This window comes from Ruditapes philippinarum, unplaced genomic scaffold (assembly GCF_026571515.1).
Source record: "Ruditapes philippinarum isolate M1 unplaced genomic scaffold, ASM2657151v2 ctg3385_1_1_1_1, whole genome shotgun sequence".
NCBI lineage: Eukaryota > Metazoa > Mollusca > Bivalvia > Venerida > Veneridae > Ruditapes > Ruditapes philippinarum.
In genome coordinates, this window is record NW_026862005.1 from 400,401 (window position 1) to 411,227 (window position 10,827).

At 32.6% G+C, this 10,827-nt stretch overlaps 1 protein-coding gene across 1 annotated transcript; it reads left to right on the forward strand.

Annotated features, from left to right (window-relative positions):
- The first annotated feature begins 260 nt into the window (after nucleotides 1-260).
- Nucleotides 261-6,778, forward strand: LOC132717604 (large ribosomal subunit protein eL15-like). The gene is made up of 4 exons (XM_060701096.1): nucleotides 261-316; nucleotides 4,163-4,350; nucleotides 5,888-6,024; nucleotides 6,330-6,778. The coding sequence occupies exons 1-4, from the start codon at nucleotides 261-263 to the stop codon at nucleotides 6,633-6,635; spliced, it is 687 nt and encodes a 228-aa protein (XP_060557079.1). The 3' UTR covers nucleotides 6,636-6,778.
- The last annotated feature ends 4,049 nt before the right edge of the window (nucleotides 6,779-10,827 follow it).

Here is a 10,827-nt window from a genome sequence, read left to right on the forward strand (position 1 = left end):
TTATTTTAATACGTAGAGCGTTATTTACGTACATACTGTCAAGTTTAATAGCTTCAAAATACATTATGTTAATGTTACATTGTTATAGTACCACATTTATTTTTTTGTAATGTGGTTCGTATTGAAAATAAATTGTTAAATTATAAGAATGCTTATTTGTTACCTTACAATGAGCTTAAAATGAAAAAAAAAAGTCATATTCCAAAAAGTTTGAAATGAGGTTAAATCATGGTCAGATAAGGTTGGATTATGGTCAGATAATGGTCAGAAAAGGTTGGATTGTGGTCAGATATTGGTCAGAAAAGATTGGATTATGGTCAGATATTGGTCAGAAAATGTTGGATTATGTCCAAATAATGGTCAGAAAATGTTGGATTATGGTCAGATAAGGTTGGATAAGGGTCATTTTATGACGCTGTATAGACGTCGGATTCTGACGTCTAAAAAACTTTCAAATCCAACCTTCTGCCAACGTTTACCCAACGTCAGGGTCTAACGTCAGTACAACGTTGGAACAACGTCTTTTGTTTGCTGGGTTTATGCTGTTGATATTGGAATTTTAGCAGAAAATACAGATAAGCTTTGAACATACTACATTAGAAGCTATGCTAGAATATTGTAATTTTTGGAATTTAAAAGTGAACTCTGCAAAAACAAAGGTTTTATAATATTTTCTAGAGATCGTATGGAAGATGCACTTAAATTTTCTTTTGATAATGAGAACGAACTTAGAATAAGTACATGATTGTTCTTATCTAGGTATTCAATTTATGGAAAATGGTAAATTTGTTAAAACTAGAAAACGTCTTATTGACCAAGCAAAGAACGCTATGTTCTCTCTGATAAAAAAAACTATAAAATTGTTACTACATGTATCTGTAGATCTACAGATCCAATTGTTTAACACAATGATTGTTCCTATTCTTTGTTATGGCTCTGGAGTTTGGGGAATAGAAAATTTTACTCAGCTTAAATTTTACAAAAGTATACTTATAAGCTGAAGGAGAGACCTCCCAATTGTATATGGTGAACTTAGAGTTACTCCGATATCTTTGCAAATAAAAAGGAGAATTATTAACTACGGGTGTAAGCTTTTGAATGTTATAGATGATAAGATTTGTAATATTTTATATCAGACTGCATACTCATTATATGTTAGATAAAGGACTGAATTAATTACCGTGGCTTTCTTTTGTTAAGGATACTTCGGACGATCTTGGTTTATCAAATTATTGGTCAAGTCAATTTGAACATAGTCCGTTTAATTTCAAAAGTCTTATTAAGTCCAAAATTCGAGAGCAGTTCATCTTAAGTTGGAACAGTGATGTCCAATCTTTAAGCAAATGTTAAAACTACGGTTTATATAAATCGGGGTATGCATTATTTCAACAAACATCCTTGGCAATTATATTCAGCCTTGTTAAAATTTAGATGTACGAATCATAAAATGCCTATTGAGAAAGGTAGATTCCTAAATATAGAGAGAAATTTACGTATATATAATTTATGTGATCAAAACCCAAATGGGTGTCGAGGAATCACTATCTTCTTTTATTGCTTTTAAAAATTTTGTTTACATAGTAGACGTAAAATCATTGATCCAAAAAACTTCTACTAGTTAAGAACGTTTAGAAATTGTTGCAGAATGAATTACCTTCTGAAGTACTACTTAACAACCGTTCCGGTTGCGATAGGGGGCTGGGGGAATGTTGCCCAGTATTCATTATCCTTCATGCACAGACTCCCAATCAAAAACCTAGGTCTAAAAATTTCTAAATGTTAAAATTTTTTGTGTTTTAAAGCTCTGATTAACCCGATTTTTGTCCACCAACAGCAGGGGTTTAAGGCTTTGTGGAAACTGTTAAAAAAATTGCCCCGTTTCTTCCCATAATGTTTTTAATATATTTGTTTTTCCTTCGGGAAAAATTGATCCAGCCTATCAAAAAGTTAAATTAGTTCCCTCTTGAAGTACCCCAAAACCTTAGGGGCTATAAAAGGGGGTGAGGGTGTTGCACGTATCCCCAATTTTCCGTCATGTACCCGAAAACAATTAAACCCCCAGTTCTTTTAATTTTTTTTTGTGAAATGCTTCTGAAGGGGACAAATTTTTTTCCCCAAATTTTTTTTCTATCTTAAAAACCCCATTTTTATAGGGAACCCCCCAAAGCAAATTGGGAAAATTTATGATCCCCTTTTGAATTTTGTAAAAACCCCCAAAACACATTTAAAGATTTTCCGTATGTTGTTTAAAAAAGTGGGTTAAAACCCCACAATTTAAATTAATATATGTATAAATTTTTGGGAAAAAAGAAATAAAAATTCAAACAATCAAAGAATTTGGAAAAAAATTGTACTGCTAATTTTAGGGGGAAAATTTTAGCTTTTATTAAAAATTTTGCAATCCCCTTTTCTTTAAATTTCAAAAAATTTTACTTAAACTTTAAAAAAAAAATAAATTTCTAAAAACCCATTTAAAAGGATTAAATTTAAAAAATTTGGGTTTTAAAATTTATTTTTTTTTCGAAAAAAAGCTTTTTTGGAAAACCCACAATTTAAGATAAAATCTTAATTTTTAGCATCAAAAATTTTATGAATTTTCCTTTAAACCCAAAAAAAGTGTTACAGGACCTTTTTAAAAACTTGGGTTAAAAATTTTGTTAAAAAAAAATAGTTACATTATGCAAATTCCAGTAAAATGTTTTTAAAACATTTTTCCCCAAAAAAAATTTGTTTTTTAAAACAAAAATTCCCCGGTTTTTTATTGGTTAAATCATTAAAACTTTTAATTTTAAATTTTTTGGGGAACCCAAATAATTGTCACTCAATTCTCCCTTTTTAAAATTTTTATATTTTTTATATTTTTCTTGCCCGTATGTTACATTTTTTCACAATTTTTAAAAATATTTTTTTCACATGTTCTTTTTTTAACCCTTTACAGTAGGAAAAAAAACTTAAATTTTTTAATTAAACTCTTTTTTTTTTAGGGGTTTTAAATTTTTTTAATAAAAAATTTAAAAATTATTAAAACCGAAAATTTTAATTTTTTACGGTTAAAATATATAAATTGTCACTTTACTCTCTCTTTTTTTGTAATTATTTTTTTCAGGCTATTAAAATTTTTCACAAAAATTTTTAATAAACACATGTTTTTAGAACCAAAAAGAAGCCAAATAAAATTTGTGAGTTACCGAGATTAAATTAAACTCCAGCAATGGAAAAAAATAGGGGGGAAACCAAATAATGGTGGTTTTAAACAGCCCCAACAACAAAGTAATTGTTTTAAATGAGAAAAATTTTATTCCCCTTGGGGTTTAAAAGTTTTAAATACTGAAACTTTTTTCTAAGGGTTTCAAAAAAAATACTGTTTGTACTGTTGTTTAAAATTTGCCCAAAATGAAAAAAAAAAACTTTTCTTTTTTTCCCTTTTTTAACTTTAAAGAAAAATTTTCAATAATAAAAAAACCCTTTAAAATTTTAAAATTGGGGTTAAATCATTATTATGATTTTTTTTGTAAAAAATACCCTTATTTGTTTTAAATAATAGACCCCTTTTAAAAAATTGCAATTTTATTTTCAAATTTTATAAAAAAGCCTTTAAAAATGAATTTTTGAAAGCCCTTTCGCTCACTTAAATTCGTCAAAAAAAATTTACTTTTGTATTTTAGGGAAAAACCCATAAAACCGGGCCCTCTGAACCGCAACAAAAGGCAGGATATTTTTATTCAGATGCTCGTTTACAATTCCTCCATCTTTAAAAAAGAGGGTCTACAGAAAGACAAAAAAGAAATCATTTATTAAAGTAATAAAACTCCCCCAAAATTTAGTGGGTCAGGGGTAAAATTTTTGTTGGTGTTTAGTTTTAAAACCCCTTTTTTGGAAATTCTTTTTGAACAACCAGGGCTTAAAGATATCCCTCCCCCCCAAATTTCCCCCTTTTTTTGAACGTATTCTGAAAATAGGGTGGGGGGAAATAGCCCCTATAAATAAATTTCCAATAAAATTTTTTCCCCAAACGTTACTTAAAAATTAAAGTATTTTGTTTCAAATGAAAGATTTAATAAAATTTTTCACAGAATTGATTAAAAAAATGTCGTTTTCCAATAGTATATTTTAAAAATAATTTTTCACCCGGTAATTAAGTTTTTTTTAAAATTTTTTTCAGGGAAGTCCCAAAAAATGGGGGCCAAAAAATTCCCGGGAAAAAAATTTTATTAAAAAGCCAGAGTGATGTGCTTCGATTCTTACTCCGTGTGAGGACATGGCAATATCGTCAGTTGTCCGCAATTCACCGTGCCCCCAGGCCAAACAGACCAGACAAGGCCAGACGATTGGGTTACAGAGCTAAGCAAGGTTTTAATTTATAAATTATTTAATAGCAATGGAATTTGTAAGCTTGTAGAACTAGATTATTTGAAAATGATTTGTCCTGGTACAGAGCAGCTACATTTGATACATCTCTGGTCCTGGTATGAATAGTTTACATATTTTCATGAAAGGCTGTCTGGATGGGCCTATCCTAAATTAGCTAAAGATACTTCAGCGAACAGGTTTTATAGTATTGCTAGACCTGTTCGCTGAAGCCAACCCCGTATCGAAAGTCAACCAGACCCGTGACATTTTTATGTCATGCTGTAATTCAATAAATTTGCGTGATCTGGACAAAAACTATTTTAATACAAGTAGTTAGATATATTTTGGGACCTTCAGTCTATATTTTTGAACACAGAATGTTAGATTAATGAAATATTGCCTCAAAGTTTATCAGCGGGTTCACATTTCATAAAATTCGCCGCCATTGCTGTCCTAATTATCACGTGACCAGCGAGAATTTAGGTTCGGATACCTTTGCATGACATTTGGTGACACGTGACCCAAAAGCTATTTTTAATTGAAAGCATGGCTTTGCAGTTATGAATAACGGTGTATTTATTCAATAACAGACATTGTACCAAAAACATGTTGGATTTATATTGTTTTGAGTGATGATTCATGAATTATTTGTTTGTTTTTATTATAAAATCATACACTTATAATAAGTTACTAAAAATAGTGTATGGTCCGTTACTAAAAATAGATGCTAGGAATTTCCAAAAACATGAAAGTTCCCGCGAGATCTCATTTTGAAAGCAGACTCCATATTGGTAAACATCCTCTACATATTTCTCTTAAAAATAGTTGGGTACACAATGTCATTGATAGTTTCATTTAAAAACAAAACATGAATTGGTTCAAAATTGATTTGTTTATCAAACGATATTTTTATTTGACCCAAATTTGTTTAATAAGGGTGATTTTAGTAGGTTTTTATGTACGGCGCACGAACTGTCAAATTCTGGTAGCCTTTGCAAATAGGGTTGACCCATAACTTTACTGTCGCAACGTCAAAATAAAAGCGACATATAAAGTTATGGAAGCCAGAACTAATCCTAAATTTGTCCATAAGGTCTAAAGACTCCTTACATATTTATAGTACAAAAGATTATAGTACTGTTGAAAATGGGTATTGTGATTAAACCCATAGGTTATATCCAGGAATTAGACCAGGAGTATATTACTATTATATTCCTGATCAATCACAACAAAATTGAACTGCACCATCTGGGAATTGAACCTTGGTCGCCTGATTCACAGTCCAACACTATACCTATTGAGCTAACTGGATGTTTAATGACAATGGAATGAACCTCATGTGTACTTCAAGTTTAGACTCTGGATCTATTTCAGGATAAAGCCTCTGGAACAGACCCTATTTATTACAGAATTATACCTATAATACAAAATGAGCCTACAATATATAATATAATTAGGGTTGATTCGTCGTCTTTAGCCACAGAGCAATATTAAAATGTTGTTAAGAGTTTTTAATTCCTATGTTTGAATACTTCAGGATACGTCATTTACCGTGTCCGTGTTCGCCGTGGTGGACGCAAAAGGCCTGTTCCCAAAGGTTGCACATATGGAAAGCCCAAGTCTCATGGTGTGAACCAACTTAAATTCCAGAGGTCACACAGATCTGTAGCAGAGGTTGGTATGATGCACAATTCATCTGAATTGTTAATTCTCATTCTTTAATTTAATGTCATTGAGTTTAATCTGCATAAATTGTTCAAATTTGTGTTGCATGGAAGTCTTAAAAATTGTTCTCGGGAAGAACTCGGATAAGATATCTAGGGCTCTTTGTTAAATCCTTAAAGGCAGTGTTATTTTAATGCAGTTTTGGGGCTGAACATAAAAAGCAAACCTAAGAATTCTGAAAAGGAGAATAGCACACACATGGTTTAAGACTTTACTAAGCTTTATAGATCTGATTAACTCTTCAATGTTTTCAGGAACGAGCTGGTCGTCGCTGCAGGGCCCTCCGTGTTCTGAACTCCTACTGGGTGGCTGAAGATGCTACATACAAATTTTATGAAATCATTATGGTAGACCCATTCCACAAATGCATCCGTAGTGATCCAAAAATTAACTGGATTTGCAGACCTGTGATGAAGCACAGAGAAGTACGTGGTCTCACATCTGCTGGCAAGTCCTCCCGTGGTCTTGGAAAGGGTCACAAGTTCAACAACTCCAAGGGTGGCTCTGTCCATGCCAACTGGAAGAAGCACAATACCCTCAGTCTCCGCAGGAAGCGTTAAAATTTTCATTTTCTTTAATATTTTTTTCTCTTTTATTTTGACCAACTGTCGGGACGTCAATTCTTGGAATGCCTATTTAGTTTCATGTCAAGTGAGAGTTGTAATTGAAATAAAAGTGGCTTTTCACATGTGCAGCATACAAACTTTTTGTTTTTATTTGCTATGTTTAATAGGTAAAGTGTGTAGGGTACAGCACTGCTTAGGCTGAAAGCAATTTGATACATTACAATTGATAATCATATTCTTTGAAATAACACTAAATATGGCCTGCTTACAGCGTTGCCATAAGGAGATGGCAGTTGGCCAAAATGACAGTCTCAAATGCATTTTGGGCCGCCATGATACTTTGAAAATACTGTATAATTGTAAAGAATTGTTTTAAATTCAGAATGGACCGCCTCTCGGGAATTTTTTAATGACAACCCTGGCTTAAAGAAAGCTTGACTGTTGATAATTGTTGATTCTATTTAACGTAAAGATAGGCTCTCAATAGATAAGGTAACAAGATATGAAAAGCATTGTAATTTTCCAGAAATGGAAGAAAACATATTAGGTAAAATTTTAATATCAAACATTTTATGTTATGTCCATTCAAAATTATCCAGAATGCACTGGACTATTCAAGTGATTTCATAGCCCTAGCCCTGTAAATAGTGCATAACAATTGTAAACGAGTGATTTAGAAATCTTTGAAAATGGAACTTTCTTGGACTAGATGTAGATCATATCATGAATTCTTTGAAGCAAGTAAGCTGCCTGTCTGCCATACCAATTTATCTCTATTTATGAAATTTTATCCAAATAACTTGTGAAATCTTATTAGTGACCCTTCTTTCAATAGATAATTTCACTTTCAGTAAGTTGTAGGGTTAAACATATTTGCTGACATTACATTCTCTCACTGTAGTTACTGATTGGCTGTAACCATCTGTATCGGGTCACTTAAAAGTGGTTTTAATAGGGAGACTTGAAGTGCTTAAAAATTTGAGCAACTGTACTGAAAGATTTTATCTTTCATAGACTTGGAATGGTTGTTAGTGGCAGCTTGTCTAAGGGGTTAACACGTGTAAAGTTAAACCCCATTGGGGTAAATTGTTTCTTTGAACAATCAGTACTGGTTGGTTGCAGGAACAGATTTGAGTGTGTTTATATGCTTGTAGCTTCCTACACAAACTAAATGATATTCTGTATAACCTAGAAAGATTTTGGTACATAGCATTGAATGTCTTTACTGTAAAAACTGGCAAAAACCATGATATAGTAAGCAGTCGTGTAAAGGCAATCTTTATTATAAGCACGAAAAAAAATATTTTTGTTATATTGTTGGACACTGCCATCTGTCAGCAATTTTGTCTGCTCTGCCATTTCAACTGGTTGAAGGAAATTGAAACTACTTGGTGTAATGTTAACCATAATGAGATGATGTGCAGAGCACACGACAGATTTCACCTTCCTCAGGTCAAGGTCACACTTTGTCGTATACATGTATAAATTTCAACATAGTTACCTTTGAAAGCTTATCTGGAGCTCTGTTACATTTGGGCGTTTATTGCCCTACCCTGTTAATTTATTCCACACATTTAAACAGCACTTACTTTGACAAGTCAGTCTTGTATTATTTACATTGATGGAAATTGAACCTGTTTAGATGTTCCTGAACAACACCAATACTACTGTCCTAAAGCCAATAGTCCAAATATTTGTAAACATCTATTCTTGTTTGAATTGTGTCAGTAGTGAACAAGTAGGCATGTACATGGAAATGATGGACACTCCACAGTCGCACGTGATCGTATGTGGAATTTGTAGAGGGCAGGAGCAGTTAATAATCTTTATATATAATCTTTATTTAAAGTGAGATCAAAAAGAAAGTAAACTGCACAGCAGTTACAGTTATTGCACACTGCATACCCTCTAATTACAGTGTACTTAACCTTGTAAGGAATCTTATTCTGAACAGCTTAACTGGTAAAGGAAGACCTCGGGTGTCCCTCCATGCTTTATTTTGGGCACCTGAGTAGAACCACTACTGTTCTGTAAGCTAGCTGGATAGCTTCCTCGTATGAATCTGAAGTCGTTAAAGGGATTCAAACAACATGTTTCTAAATGTAATAGAAATTGCATCTGAAATTTACAAAATGCATCAAGACATCTTGATTATATCACGATAAATAATCATCATACTTACCATTTAGACAAAATGAATGCAGTTTAAAATGCTCCAGTCTCCTAAATAAATATCCACTATAGCATAGCTCTGTTTTACATATTTATATTGTTACCATCTTTCTGACAAGATCTTGACCACAATAGATTTAAAATTCTGAGTATTTATATATCTTTCCTCTAGCTTCAAAATATATCGTGAAATAATGAACAGTAAGCAGTTACAAGTTTCTGAAACTACAGCACTTTTCACTGAAAACCATGTTGCTAACTTGACATATTGTATCACCATACCGCATCACGAGGACAATAATCATGATTCATCATGAATGCATCTCCTTTTGGTTTTCTGGGTTTAACAGCACATTTACACATAACTGGCCATACCACGCTGGACACTATAATTGGTAACAGAAAGTTATTAAACCTAAAAGGTTTGTACAAGGGTATGAAATGAGCAAGTTAAATTGAAGAATACTGGTTAATTTCTTTTAAGAGATCAATCAAGGTTTTGGAAGGAACAGAGACAAATGGTTCTGAAAGTGAATTTACTTGGTAATTTCTAACACAAACCTGTGCAAGATCATGCCATTCAAGCAGGAAATGTTTGACGGTGAAATATTCATTGCAACCATTACAAAAAGGAGCATCATCATCTGTTAAAGCAGCACACCTCCAGATTCCTGCTAATGTTCATGAAAATTTTGAAAATGTATTCAAAAGTAAAATATTAAGCTGAGAGAGAAAATAATATGCACATTTCAAACAGCACTTACAACCTATGTTAATTTCAACAAGAGCGATCAGTGATCACATGTGTCGCCTCATGATGGCCAATTTCATGTATCCGTGATCACGTGTCGCCTCATGATGGCCAATTTCATGTTGGGGACAAGTTTTGTGACAGACGGACAGTGCACAAGTAGACTTGGTACTGATCATTCCTGTAATGTTTGGATAAAATTGCACCAGTGGTTTATGAGGAGTAGTCCAGCCAAGCTTTTGTGTATCTGGCACACACAGAAAAAAACACCTTTTTATCAAAGGGCCATAACTCGGCAAAATATCATTCAACCAGAAAACCCGTGCAATATGCGCAAGGACTTGAGCTACAGATCAATCCTGTAAAGTTTCATTGAAATTGCATTAGTGGTATAAGAGAAGTAGTCCGGACAAACTTTAAAAATAAAATTTATTAAAGGGCCATAACTCTGACAAAAATCATTGAACCGGAAAATGCTGAAAATATGCACAACTAGACTTGGTACTGATCATTCCTGCAAAGTTTGGATGAAATTGCACCAGTTGTTTATGAGGAGTAGTCCGGACAAGTTTTGTGGCGGACAGACAGACGACGGAGAAGTGATCCGTATATGTTGCCACTACTCCGTAGAGGCGACACAAAAAAGAGGTCAAAATATGCAAAATTAAACCTTACTGCGTTAGTAACGCAGTAGAAATATGGTGAAAATTACTGAAAAATTGGCCATCAATTGCAAATAATATGGAAATTATTACTTTTATCTTTAGTCTTTTTACTTTTCATAAAGCCTCAATACATTTTTCTCAAGTTTTATTTTCTTGAAATATTTTGGCTCATCTGGAGGCATGCAGCTTTAAAAGATGAGAATGTGCAACTCTGATGTGTCCTATTCAACATCTAAGAAGAACCACAAACAAACAACAAGTAAAGATTTTGATGCTAAAGCATCAAGTCGCCGGATAGAAAAATGATTGTATTATCATAAATATAAGAAAATATAAGTTTAATGGTTCAAGTATAAAAATAAGAGGAACAATGAGTTGAGTAATGTTTGCCACTGAGGCTTGTAAAGGCAAGTGCTATGTTGGTAATTCTTCTAGTAATTGTACTTTATACATATACTGTTGTACCATACATTGAAATCCGTATAGGTTACTAGTTCAGATTGAGATAATTACCGACAAATAATTACCGATCATCGAATATTTGCAAAGTGACTATGAAAATATATATGTTTAATTATTTCATGAAACAATGCGATTT